Source organism: Pituophis catenifer, unplaced genomic scaffold, assembly GCF_029215685.1.
Source record: "Pituophis catenifer annectens isolate HBS135680 unplaced genomic scaffold, rPitCat1.0.hap2 SCAF_1, whole genome shotgun sequence".
NCBI lineage: Eukaryota > Metazoa > Chordata > Lepidosauria > Squamata > Colubridae > Pituophis > Pituophis catenifer.
Window position 1 is genome coordinate 21965636 of NW_027256881.1, and position 14179 is coordinate 21979814.

General features: G+C 43.4%; 1 protein-coding gene across 1 annotated transcript in view; it reads right to left on the reverse strand.

The window, feature by feature from the left end:
• Window positions 1-719: 719 nt before the first annotated feature.
• The window catches only part of CAD (carbamoyl-phosphate synthetase 2, aspartate transcarbamylase, and dihydroorotase), a 41752-nt gene continuing 28292 nt past the window's right edge, over window positions 720-14179 (reverse strand). The window contains exons 26-44 of the mRNA XM_070932166.1: window positions 13413-13664; window positions 13140-13221; window positions 9889-10055; window positions 9095-9259; window positions 8716-8847; window positions 8288-8489; window positions 7873-8063; window positions 7091-7231; window positions 6850-6936; window positions 6554-6695; window positions 6387-6431; window positions 5257-5411; window positions 5069-5143; window positions 4766-4978; window positions 3432-3557; window positions 3181-3336; window positions 2981-3082; window positions 2062-2156; window positions 720-1319 (exon numbers count right to left, since the gene is read on the reverse strand). Of these exons, the coding sequence (XP_070788267.1) occupies window positions 1217-1319; window positions 2062-2156; window positions 2981-3082; window positions 3181-3336; window positions 3432-3557; window positions 4766-4978; window positions 5069-5143; window positions 5257-5411; window positions 6387-6431; window positions 6554-6695; window positions 6850-6936; window positions 7091-7231; window positions 7873-8063; window positions 8288-8489; window positions 8716-8847; window positions 9095-9259; window positions 9889-10055; window positions 13140-13221; window positions 13413-13664 (2631 nt within the window). The 3' untranslated portion in view covers window positions 720-1216. The remainder of the gene's footprint in view (window positions 1320-2061; window positions 2157-2980; window positions 3083-3180; window positions 3337-3431; window positions 3558-4765; window positions 4979-5068; window positions 5144-5256; window positions 5412-6386; window positions 6432-6553; window positions 6696-6849; window positions 6937-7090; window positions 7232-7872; window positions 8064-8287; window positions 8490-8715; window positions 8848-9094; window positions 9260-9888; window positions 10056-13139; window positions 13222-13412; window positions 13665-14179) is intronic.

Below are 14179 nucleotides of genomic sequence, written 5' to 3' on the forward strand. Positions count from 1 at the left end.
GTAAAAAAATTTGATTTCACCACTGTGATACAGTTTCAGCTGTTTTCATGCAGTATCATGCGTTCACATGTGTTATCAGGATGGGATTATAATCATCAATAGACTTGATAAATCTTGAAAACTGTCACACCCTTGATACCTGTTCTTGGTTAAAATAGCACACCTTAAGAACCAGTGAGTTTTGTCAGCATGCTGCGTTTCCTTAGCACAGGAACTCAATGGGTAACTGTGGGCCAATTATTCTCTCTTAAACCAGCCCACCCACTCCATATGGTGCAAATAGTTATTGTGGGGAGAAAAGAGAGGAGAGAGAGCTTGGATGCCACCTTGAGTTACTATTTGGAAAACAGCATATGACTGCATCTAATGAATCAATCAGTAATACATTTTCTTCCTGTTTCTTGCATCAGTGAGTCATCAATTGTGATTCTTCTCTTTTTCTACTTATAAGGTAAGGTTATATCCTGTTTGCCCTTCAGGGATCCAATGTGCTGCTGTCCATCCAGCAATGTTTACCTGCCTACCTATCTGCCTGCCTGCCTTTCTTTGCAAGAGTTTCTCGGGGTATGAAAGGGTTACCCTTTCTCCTTTCATTGATTTGCAGTAGGACATGTATTCAGTTTATTTTTGAATAGTCCCCCAAAATACAAGCAATCAGCACAGGTTGTATTCAATACTTTTATTTTTCTTTAAAAAAATCCCAAAGGCGTCAGTTTGGTTCACAGATGAGAAGAATGCTCACATGATAGCCAAGTCTGCTTTCTCAGCCTTGGAAAAACAATTGTAGTGGTATTCTGCATAGCCACTGACAGACAAATAGCCCCCCGCCCCTCCTTTCGCCAATGGATAGGATCCAAATGAGAGGAGCAGCAATTTGAGAGAATTCGGACCGACCAAAAGTAAAACTAAGAACGAGGAATTGTATCGGACAAAGCATCTCCCTAGCACAAATTCCAGAAACAGGGCTGTGGAAGACAAGAACCGAAGAGAAAGAAAAAATTAAGCTACCTTTCCTGAGCTTCTGATTTTTGCTCTGCACTCCTGATGTCCTTGGCAGAAAGCCTGCCCCACCAAGAGTATTATTTGGTCTTTGGTAGCACAAAGTGAGCATAAACCCAGTCAAATAGTATCAACTTGCATATGAGGTGAGACAGCTGACCGAGGGACCAAAATTTAATCCCTCTTCATGTCCAGTCTGGGCTGCAACAGACAAGGATCAGTACCGACCAAGCACGGTGGCCAAGAGTGCCATGCGGATATACATGCCGTTCTCTGCCTGCCGGAAGTAGGCTGCCCGGGGATCCGAATCCACCTCCACGCTAGAAAGAGATGCCAAGATAAGGATTATCATTCACCACCATCAAATTTACAGAAGCTTTCCCTCTCCTCCCATGCCTAGTCTCGTAAAAGAGACCGTTGCTTTATTCAATAAGAATGGTAGTTTGATCAAACAGAAGTGCTTGTTTTTGATAGGACGTTCTGAACTAAGGGTTTTGATGTCCATAACAACCTTAATAACCCAGGAGTTTTAACTTGACCAGAAGTAACATTTTGTTCCACTTTTCAGATGGAGATAAATCAGGGGTGAAATCCAGCAGGTTCTGATAGGTTCTGGACAACCGGTAGCGGAAATTTTGAGTAGTATGGAGAACCGGCAAATACCACCTCTGGCTGGCCCGAATGGGGCAGGAATGGAGATTTTGCAATATCCTTCCCCCAGGAGTGGGGAGGTATGGGGATTTTGCAGTATCCTTCCCCTGGAGTGGGGTGGGAATGGAGATTTTGCAGTATCCTTCCCTTGCCATGCCCACCAAGCCATGCCCACCAAGCCACACCATGCCCACCAAGCAACGCCCACAGAACTGGTAGTAAAAAAAATTTGGATTTCACCACTGAGATAAGTGTGAGCTGCTGCTTACCATTCCCCCAGCATCAAGGATTGAGCCTTTTGTGCATACAGGCTGGGTGGAAAACTCCTGGAAGAAAGTCTTACCCAAGTGTAGCATATTTTGTATTTCAGGAGAACATAAATGAGCTGAGGTAGGATTAGCTCCTTCGCACCTGATTTCATTGACACGGGGCATTGGATGCATCACCACCATCTTCTTCTTGGCCCGGGTCATGATATGCGGTGTCAAGATAAACTGCCCAAAACACTAGAGAGAAAAGACTTGGATGAGTTCTTGGTTGTTAGCAGCTCTATCCCATGCTCAGGGGAACTGCCCATTTCTGCAATGCCACTTTTCAGGTGGTTTCAAAATACTCAGCCCTTGTGTTGCTCCAAGTAGTCAGGATCCAGAAAATGAATTTAGCTAGAGATTCCACATTTTGAGCCCTCAGAAAACATGGGTTCAACCTAGTGGTGGGTTGCCCCCGTTCGCACCAGTTCTATAGAACCAATATAAAACCGGCAGGAGGCTCTGCCCACCGACCCCGATGTCATCAGAACGCTTCTGCGCATGGCCCCGCTGCAAACCCGTAGTAAAGGTAAGTAGAACCCACCCCTGATTCAACCCACTGAAGTGACCAAGCCTAGGATTTGCCAAATTGACATACAAACTAGGCAATTTTGTATGTTTCTCAAATAAATTAAAAAAATAAATGAGGTCTGAAGCAACATAGTAAACTGAAACAAATTAGCCTAGTATGTTTTGTGAATCCAACATGTGTGTCTTTAGCTAAAAAGCAGGATATCTTTCTCAATAAAAGGGCAAGAACAGGATCTTCTCTTTCTTTCTCTTCTACTAGAATATATTCTGATGCTGAGGGGAAACATAGGATCTTGTCGCTGCTGGTTGGGACAACAGACATATCCATATAGAGTTATTTTCTGAGGTTCAGAAAATAATTCTGGGAGCCATTTAATGATAGCTTGTTCAAGAAATGAATGCTGAAATAAACCAGGATTAAGGGCAATGTGTGAATCTAGCCATTTGGTGTAATGACTTGGAGGACAGTTCATCTGGGTGCTTTCACCTACCATCTCATATTCCTGGACTGAAGCAAAGCGCTCCTTCTGGATGCGAGTCATGTAAAGAACATCTGTGTCTGGTAGAGCCTCTTCAATGTTCTCAAACTCCTCCTGGGAAAGAAGAGCATAAGAAGGAAGCAGTCAACATCAAGATCCAAGCAATGGAACCAAGAACCCATGATGGTAAACTCCCCCCTTCCCATCTTCACCTGCTTGATTCCCTTGGAGGCTACGAAGTCGAAGATATCAGAGGGCATGCGCAGGTTGGGTGGAGTGACATAACGCAAGCTGACACGGTACAAGGTCAGAAGGCGGGCGAGGGAGTGGACCGTGCGCCCGTGCTTCAGGTCTCCCACCATGGTGATCTGGAAAAGAGGGAAGAAGGTCATGAGGCTTCCTGATCTGTGGAAAGTAAGCATGCAGACAAAAGTATTGGAAATAAGCCCACAACTTTCCTTACCGTCATGCCGTTGACAGTACCCAACTCTTCACGGATGGTGAAGATGTCCAGCAGACCTTGAGTGGGGTGTTCTCCAACTCCATCACCTGCATTGATCACAGGTTTGCGGCAATGTTTGGCAGCCAACTGGTATAAAATGGGAGGGGAAGAAGCCATTAAAGTGAGCAGCTGATTCATTTCTTTATTCAGTCACTTCATAAATCCTTTGTGGCTTCCATGTATTGTTCTTAACCAGAAACCAGCAAATCTGCCTCAGTGATTCCCAAATATTTTCTTCTGGGAAAACTCAAACTGCCAGGAATCATCTCCCTAAAGTCACAGATGGTGTTTGTTGCGCACTACTACTTTTAAACTCAACCTCAGGTCTCCATATTTTGGTCATGCTATCCAAATTTCCACCCACATCCAGCTACATTCAGCAGGTCAAGCTTCTCCTTTCTTTCCAATATTATAATTTTAATGATTTGGATAAGACTATAGTCCATTGAGACCAAATAATTGATGCAGTTGGCAGAACCATGTTTTCCCTACGACTATATGAATTGTATCTAGAGGAAAAACTATATTTATATTTAGCACAGTGCGTAGAAACAGAGAAATAGATCCTTGCTGCTCACAGATCAGATGATTTATTGGAAGCCAGAAGGTGAGATCAAGCAGTCCAGAGAAGTAAAAACAAAAAACAAAACACAGCTTCTACAGAAGGTGTTTTTGCAGGCATCTTGAGAACCAGATGCTTGAATTTACAATCAATAAAATTGGTCATGGATTTCTGAGGCATACATTTAAAAGTTAAGAAAATGAATGGCCTCTATCATGAAGGCAAAAAAACAAACCCAGGTGAGAAAGGGAAGGGGAGACAGGATTGCTAGTTTCTCTGAACTTGTATCATACCAGGGGTCAGCAACCTGCGGCTCTGGAGCCACATGTGGCTCTTTGAACCCTCTGCTGTGGCTCCCTGTCACTCAAAATATGTGTCACAACTGCCAATGTGCGACACCGCCGGCATACAATTTATTGAGCTATTCAATCCCTGGTAGGCCAACCATGGATAAATCGAAGAAAAGTTTCAGAAGAAAACAGAACTACATATGAAGAAATTCAACTACATAGTTGAAGAAATTCAACTACATATGCTAGTTTTGTGGCTGCTCAAGAAATAGTCAGGCACGGGAAGGATTTTGTGGCTCCTGGTGTTTTCTTTTCTGTGGGAAACGGATCCAAATGGCTCTTTCAGTGTTTACGGTTGCAGACCCCAGTACCATACCATGAACATAACCCACCATCACTTCTTCATCATGCAACCTCTTCTTTAATCCCTTGCCCATCTTTACCTCCACTGCACCTGGCTGGGGGTGCCTCAGAACAACAACGTCAGCATAGCAGGTCATGGTCTGGACTGAGTCTGCCAGAGATTCTCCCTTTTGGCAGGATGAGGTGGCCTCGGAAAAGGGGAGCACAGAGCCACCCAGACGATACATGGCTGCAGAAAATGAGCTGCTGGTACGTGTGCTTGCTTCGTAAAACATAGAGGCCATCACCTTTCCCTGTGCAAACGTAGCTCTGGTTTAGTATTGCTGTTTTTCCTGCCCTCCCCAAATCTCATTCCCATTGTCCCAATTCAATGTTTCCCTCACCTTGAGGATGTCAAGACTGCGCTCTTTTTGCACCAACATGCGCAGATTGTGTGCGACGTTAAACAAATGAGACATCTGAAAAAAAAACAGGAGCACGTTGTGGAGAAGCAGCTTAGGAATTTGAGTACAGGAATTCCATGAGCACAGAGACCAGAATGTAGGAGGGGAAAAAGCTAGTATGCAAATACCTGGCCCTTTGTGAACTGTTTGACTGACAGTATATGTTGCCCCACAAGAGGATGGAGTAATGGTGAGGTTTGAGGATGCGGCAGACTCTGAAGAGATGCTTGCCTGGGTAAGGGGCCAACAAGGTATAATGGGCCATCCTGGACCATGGACAAGTCTGAAGGGATAAAGAAAAGATCAGTACTTCAAGCAGAATATGCAAGAGAAGATGTAAGGGATCTGTCTCTGTCTCTCTTGCCTTTTTCTGATCCTGCTCTATTTTTGGGGTTGTTCCTCTAATTCTTTCCTTTCATAACCTTGCAAGCCTTAATTCTAAGCTATTATCATTCATTAGAGTAACCAGGATAGAAGCGACTGTTTGCCCAAACCCTACATGGGCACAAGTCTCCCGCTAAAAGAAGGAGAGGAATCAATTTTTCGGCTATAGGACAAACACCAGCAGAATAACTCTTTAGAACCTGAACTTTTAAAAAGGCAGAGCCAAATGGTGTTTTGCCTATATTCAGACTAGGTTCAATTAACTGATGCACAAGCAAAGTATAAGAAATAATCAAACCTGAAATATTATTTAAAAATTAAAATGTCAATTTTGAAATTTGATCATGGTGGCTAAACTATCTTTGTCAAATGAGATAGTAGACAGTGGGATACATTTAATGGATTGGCTTCATAAGAAGAGGAATAAGATTGTTTTAACCAGGCCAAGATTAAAAAGATTATTCTAAGTTTATAGAAGATTTCTACTAAATCAATGGTTTTGAACTAGTTTGTCTCTCATTAGTTGATATGCAATGTTGCAGGGATAAAACATACCTTACTGTTATAATCAACATTTAAAAAAAATATTAATGCAATTGGCCCTTAATACCTTGACCTCCCTGCCTCAGAGTCCCATCTGATATAAAATCCAAAGTGGAGTCCCTTTCTGGTCTTGTTGTCTATAGCAACCAATTTTGCCCCTCCCCATTTCTCCTTCAACAAACTTGGCCCATGGAGAAAGGCTGTAAGAGACTGAAATCTACATGGCCATATCTAAATTTAAACAAGCAGCTCTTTCCCTAAGGCTACTTAGAATAAAAAACCTGATTTGAAAATTAAATCACAGAGAGAGGGTATAGCAGAAAGAACTCACCTGGCTCAGGCGCTTTTTTGATAGCTCTTTCTCTGAGATCATCAGCTAGTCAAAGGAAGGGGACAAGAATTACGGACTAACAGAGACAGCTTGCCATGGCTCAGCCCTCCTTCCCTAAACACCTGCCCCAGAAAGGAATCCATTCCAGGTACCCTTTCATCCATCACCTGGCAGCCCAGGATCTGAAGCACGATGGATGCGGGGGGCCAAGTAGAATCGTGCCTCTCCCACTGGAGCAGCTCGCCGAGGACTAGATGCACGGCCACGAAAGATCTCTGTTTGCACAGTGGTATGAGGACGCTCAGGTGTCTGCAAGATGAGAGGAACTGAGCCACAGAAATTTAGGGAATAGTTTCCCTTTTCACTAACAGCATCTCCCAAATTTCCCACCTTTATCCATTTATCCATCTATTCCCAAGCATCCTCCTCCTTTGTCCCTTCTTAGTTGGGCTCCAGTACCTACCTTCAGGATCTCTTTGGCTGGTGGTGGGAGAGGTACTGAGCATGGCCACTTTCGCACATCCTGCCCGTAACCTGGGGATACGAGAACCTACACAACACAAAACGCTCACATCAGTCCTAACCCCTTTGGCATCAAAACTTCATAAAAAGGAGGTAGCCAAAAGGCCCATAGAGGATTCCTTTAATCAGATAAAGGGAATATATTTTTTTCTACACTCATTCCTCAGCTGCTTTGTATTTACCTGTCCGTCAATATAAGCCACTTCTCCACGGAGAATAACACGACGTACAGTCCCCTTCACTCGCATCCCTTCAAAAGGAGTCCACTGGGATTTACTGAAAGCTGTATGGGTTGGCACCAGCCACTCCTGCTCCAGATCCACCTGCCAGAAGATATAACAACTTAGAAAGATCAGCTGCTGGTATTGATGGTGAGAGGTCTATGTCATGGAGTAGGCAGTCATGGCTTTGTGGCCAAAGAAAGCTTTCTAGCAATAGTTTTTCTGACAAAAAAGAGTTAAGGCAAGGATGCCAGTTTGGACAGGATTCTTAAATTCTCTCCTCAAGACCAGGGGTGGGTTGCTATGGGTTTGCCCGGGTTTGGGAGAACCTGTAGCTAACGTTATGGCTCGTTTGGAGAACTGCCAAATCCCACCCCTGGCTGACCCCTCCCACCCTGCCCCCCCCTCCCAGGAGTCTCCATGCGGCCCGTTTTGGATGCGAGGTAAGTGCAGGGCCCGCGCAGAGACTCAGGGAGGGGGGAAAACAGGCTTCCCGGAAGTTCTGGAAGGCTGGAAATGGGGGCCTCCGGAGCCTGGGAGAGGCAGTTTTCGCCCTTCCAGAGGCTTGAGGAAAGCCTCTGGAGCCTGGGAAGGCGAAAATAGTCCCCCACTGTGGTGCAGGAAGCCAACTAGGCCATGCCCACCATGGCCACGCCCACCCAGCAACCAGGCAGAGAACCCGTTGTTGAAATTTTTGAAGCCCACCCCTGCTCAAGACCCTTCTCCCACAACAACAGCCCCACCTCAATGTATGTGTCTTCCTGTACAGGGAGTCCAAATATGCGCCGAGGATTATCATAAAGGCGCTTGACAATGTCTTCCACAGTGAGGCGTCCTTCAGAAACTGCTGTAAGCAACAGAGGCAGCATAGTCTCCAGACCTGGGAAGCCCGGGGGAGGTTCCTTTCCAAGCTTCTCCTCTAATGTGTGTGGAGCTGGAAGTAGAAAAGGAAAGATATGGCAAAGGAAAAGCTTTCATACTGCAGCTGTGCCAACTGGTACTGGGTATAATAGGCAGGCTTGCCTTCCCTGCTTCTAGTCCCACACATTCTTCTGAACTCTCAGAAATAAGAGGATGGGGCTAATAACCATTGAAACCATTTTTGGACATGTCCTGATGCTGAAGCTTTCCAGCAATCTAAACTGAAACCACATTTACCATGGTCTGTAGCAAAGCAGTCAATGGTGTCCAGGTTGTCCCAAAGGGCCTCCATGTCTTCGCGAGTGCCCAACATGGGGCGCACCTGACCCCGGCCTTCCCCAATACGCCTCAGATCTTCCTGGCAGAGAAAGAGGTGATGGGGAGCCACCTCACAGGTCACCTCAATGCCCTTCTGCTTTGCTGCTTTGATGATCAGGATCTGTGAAGAGATGAAATGTTACCCCCGGAATTTTCATCCAGATTCATATCAAGGATTTTAATAAAGATACAGGAAGTCTTGCAAGTCACTTACTAGTCATACCAGAGATTAGGCTCTATTTGGTTGGAAGAAGAAAAATCTTAAAGAGACTTTCTTGTTTTTGGTTCATGGACCTTCCCTAAACTTACACCCTTATTCTTTAAGCTTTTTCACAAAAATTACTTACCTCTTCCTTGCGGGCCACATGGCAGATGTGGACAGGACGCTGGTATAGCTGTGCCACCATCAAAATGGCTGCCACTGTCTGTTTCTCAGCGTGTGCTACAATTGGAAGGTGCTTGGGCCACTTTTCAAAGTGCTGGAGTGGTTTGGAAAGATGAAAGATTAAATACAGTGGATAAATATGCACTAACCTAGGGCAGAGATTGTTTGAATGCCTTCTAATAGCCTACCCATTAAATTATTGAAATATTGGCAGATGGGATAGTAGAAATTCTATTTCAGGGCTGCAGTAAGGGAAGAGAATAAAATCTTCCACATCAACACAATTTCCCCTTTCTTGCTAAGGAAACAAAGCACCAGAGATCGAACAAAATAAAACACACCTCCATCCAGAGAGAAACATTGTCCATCTTGAGGTCAGAGAAAGTGTCATTCAGGTACATCTTTAGACCAGCAGCAGCTCCAGCCACTGGTCCCAGAGAGCCAGCATTGTCAGATGAAGCTCCAACATACAGTGCAAAATCACAGCGGGCTCCAGCCTCAGCCAACTAGAGGTAGGCAAGGATGGAAAAAGAAAAAGTCAGCCTCAAAAGGTGTGACAAGTTTACTCTCCTTTTTAGTATTTAGATTACCAAGGATATACCAAGCTGAGAATTGCCAAACTCAGAACAGCTTCATCTTGACCAGAAGAGCATTCAATAAACACATACATAACAAAATGCGTAACAACAACAAAGTATTCGTCCAAGCAACTATCAGACCATAATTTGAAATGCTTGCTGAGAAATGCATTAAACATTTCCATGCTGAAGTTTTGCTAGTTTTAATGTGACTACAGGTTAAGTCTCCTATATCATGGGAAAGACAACTTTCTTCTAGATGGTATAGGCAACATGATTTTAATAATTAATTCCACTTATAGCAATTAAATTATTTTCTTGACTGGTATTGCCTTTCCATTTGATTGCAAACCGAATTGGTAATATTCCACTAATTTAACAAAAAGAACATCAGAAATAGCAGCAATGTGCACACTGAACAATCTTTCCTAATACAAAGGACAAGTAATAAAGGGCCAGATATCTTTCTTCAGAAGTCTTTTGCTACTCTGGAAACCACTATCAAAAAGTCTCATCTTTCCCTTGCCCCCATTAGTCACAATCTGGGCAGCCCTTACCTTCTGCACTAGGGCAAAAGAACTGGTATCAGTGATAGCAGGTGAGGTATTTGGCATCGCACAAACCATCGTGATGCCGCCAGCTAGAGCAGCAGCTGTACCAGATTTGAAGTCTTCTTTATGGGTGGCTCCCGGTTCTCTCAAGTGCACATGGATATCTATTAGACCTGAAGGAAGAGAAAGAGGAGAAATCAGTGGGGGAAAAGGACTATTCTTGTTTTTGATCACACAGTGATATTATGCTCAAAGCTGCAAACTCCAGTTGACATCAGGAAGGGCATCCGGCCAGTAAATGCTCAGCTCCATCCAGTCGCTCTGACTCTACTCTGAATTAAGGGGATTACAGGGTCATAAAAAGGGAGCATTGTTATGCTCACAGGAAACCATGCGGATGAAAGGCAGGCCTATTTCAGACCCCCTTTAACAGAAGATCGCAAGCCTGAGGATAAACTCCTTTACACAATGCGTGTGCTTTAGAGCACAATAGCTATGTTCACAGATAAATAATAATAATAAACTATGTTACATCTGAACATGCAATACACTGGGTTCCAGGAGCACACTGAATTAAAAAACAGTCAATCTCATTTTAAGCCAAATCTAGCCTATTGTACAAACCCAGATATTTACTATAGAACACTGTAAATGTGAACCCAGAGATCTCACTTTCTCTAAGGTTCACTCCTGAAAACACATGTATAGGGCTGCTGCTTGTATATCCCTACACACATCGTGTGAATGCTGTAGTTCATGTGAAGTGTGTAGTTTCTGTATATCTCATGTCCACAGTATAGGTGTACCCACCCTGAAGCCAAAAATGATTATGGTGCCCTAAGGACCAAAAAAGGAATACTCTGCAGCTCTCAAGGATTGAGAGAGCCGGTTTGGTCTGCAACCTTAAACACTCAAAAGAGCCATTTGGAACAGTTTCCCACAGAAAAGAAAACACCGGGAGCCACAAAACCCTTCCAGTCCCTGGCTATTTCTTGAGCGGCCACAAAACTAGCATATGTAATTGAATTAAACATTCTGTTTTCTTCCGAAACTTTTCTATTCTTGGATTTATCCACGGTTGGCCTACCGGGGGTTGAAAAGCTCAATAAATCGCATACCGGCGGATGTTGCACATTGGTGGTTGTGACACATATTTTGAGTGAAAGGGAGCCACAGCAGAGGGGTGAAAGAGCCACATGCGGCTCCAGAGCCGCTGGTTGCTGACCCCTGGTCTAGTGGTTAAGGTGCCAGAATAGAAAGTGGAAGACTGTGAGTTCAAAGTCCCGCCTTTGCCATGAAAGTCAGCTGGGTGACTTTGGGGCAGTCACTCTCTCCCAACCCAATACACCTCACCAGGTTGTTATAGGGAAAACAGGAGAAGAAAGGTATGTTGGATATGTTCTCCACCTTGAGTTATTTATACAAATAATAAAGGTGGGATACAAATAAATAAATGAAAATAAAGTTGAACAAATTAAATTCTTACACTTTCAACAACTAGGAAAGTCATTTTCTGTTTAACTCCTCTGAGCTCATTCATACCTTTTAATAGGGGAAAATGTGGTTATTTTCAGTCAATCTCTGAAATAGGAATTTCCCATGTAATAAATGAACTCAACCCACAATCAATGGAAAAACCTGTGATAAACTGCATCTGCAGTCAATAGGTAAACCAGTAGGTCCAGTGGTGAAGGCACCAGGCTAGAAACGAGGAAACGGAGTTCTAGTCCCATTTTAGGCATGAAAGCCGGCTTAATGTGGTTTGCTTAATGACTGTGGTGAGGGGTCCTTGGTGCTCTTTCAGCTTGCTTGTTTTTTTGCAGAAGTTTCATTACCCAAATTAGATAATATCATCAGTGCTAGTAAGGGCTCCTTTCTAGCACTGATGATGTTACCTAATTTGGGTAATGAAATGTCTGCAAGAGAACACGCACGTTCAGAGAACACCAAGGATCTCCCATTTCAATCCTGAGCTACAAATATTGTCCTTTATTGGTGGACTGTGGTGACTTACTTTACAACCATTGTAAAAACTGCTGTAAAAATGAGTCTGGTCACATGGTGATTTGACTTACGATCGCAATGACTTATCAAAATGGCAGATACAATTGTGATCGTAAATAGATGACTGCTTGTAGCAAGTTCAGCTTTCTTGTCTATCAAGCTCTGGACCTGAACTCAGCTATAAATCACAGATCCCCGACTTTACATAGTTTAACTATGTTGTTCATCTTGAAGTCGACAGAATCTCTTAGACTCTCATCAATAATATTTATTGCAATTAGTCTGAAGCCATATTAAATAGCTCATAGCTATTTTGTCACCTATCCCCTCTCCTTGGACTCAGGAATCTTTTTTGTAATAGCCTTGCTCTCCATTCTGGTTCTCAGGGGCTGGCAAAGGAACAAATCCTACCTCGCAGGGCTCCAAATTCAATAAGTGAGCCTTTCTAAAAAGGCAAAGATCAAGTTGGAGCTGCTGATATAGTTCTACAGAGAAATTATTGAGTCTGTCATCTGCACCACTATAACTGTCTGGTTTGGTTCTGCAACCCAACAAGACAGACACAGACTTCAGAGGATAATTAGAACTGCAGAAAAAACAATTGCTACCAACCTGCCTTCCATTGAGGACCTGTATACTGCACGAGTCAAAAAGAGGGCTGTGAAAATATTTAGACCCCTCGCATCCTGGACATAAACTGTTTCAACTCCTACCCTCAAAACGATGCTATAGAGCACTGCACACCAGAACAACTAGATACAAGAACAGTTTTTTTCCCGAATGCCATCACTCTGCTAAACAAATAATTCCCTCAACACTGTCAAACTATTTACTAAGTCTGCACTACTATCTGCACTACTATTAATCTTCTTATCATCCCCACCACCCATCTCCTTCCACTTATGACTGTAACCTTATTGCTGGTATCCTTATGATTTATATTGATATTGTTTCCTGATTGCTTATTTGTACCATATGGCTATCATTAAGTGTTGATTCTTGACAAAAGATTCTTGATCTTTTCTTTTTATGTACACTGAGAGCATAAGCACCAAGACAAATTCCTTGTGTGTCCAATCACACTTGGCCAATAAAGAATTCAATTCAATTCAATTCAATTCAATTCAATTCAATTCAATTCAATTCAATTCAATTCAATTCAATTCTATTCTATTCTATTCTATTCTATTCTATTCGCATTCTTTTCTCTAGATAAATCTTCCCCCTATGCAAGTGCTCCAACTTTGATCTACCTGGCAAGCGGATGAGTTTCTGTGAGGTCATACAGTCCACATGCATCTTCAACGGAGGGGGCCCTCCAATTTGCCCGAGAGCCTAATGGAGAACAGAAACAGAGAAAAAGAGAAGGACTCAATCTCTCAGAATAGCAAAGGACATCCCCCATCCAACAGACACACAATGCACACTAGAGATCTGAGCATTCTTCTGAAGCTGAATCCCATGTTTCTCTTCATCACCGCCCAATCCCTCTCCAATTCATCTGGTCATTGCCACCCTTCACAAACCTCAACAAAAAGCTTGGTGCACTTGATGTCTATGATGAGGGGCACTGAGTAGTCAACTGCCAGCCGTCGTGTTCGGTAGCCCTTCGTGACAAATGAAGACAGCCTCCTTCCGCCAGAGTTGCGCATCGATAGATTGATCACTAAATCAAAGTGATTTTCAGCCAAATAATCCAAAATGCTGCGCTGTTGGTTCTCCTTGCATGGCATTTCATTGCCATCTGCCTCTTCAAAATGCCAATCCACAGCCATCACCTGCCACAAAAAGAAATAGCAAGCCGCCCTTTAGCCATCAGGATATACAACACTCAAGACAATGCAAGAGTGCCAGTCATGGTCTTGGCAGATTAGCCCAAACAACTGCAAAATAGAGACGGAGTCATCAGAACCTTTTGTGAGTCACACATTCCATAAGTTATATAATGATGGCTCTGAAGTACAAATGTGAATTAGGCTGGAAGAACCTGCAAAATTGCTTAGACAAAGGGGGCTAAAGCATTTTTAAGGCCAGAATGTTCACATAACATTTGGAAGCAACTCAACCATCCCCCAATTCATTAAACTATGAGAAGGAGGAGATTCAGTATAGACTTATAAGATTCTGTTATTTTATTTTAACTGATCTCAATAGAAGTAGTTTTAGCCTTTTTGTGGAGATGATTTCCTGGTCTGGTCTATCTAGTGGGGCTGACTGTATGTAGCATTGGGTTACATCAGTATCACCTTGTCAAGGTCAATTCTGCCCATCCAGTCTGAACATCACAAAAGGT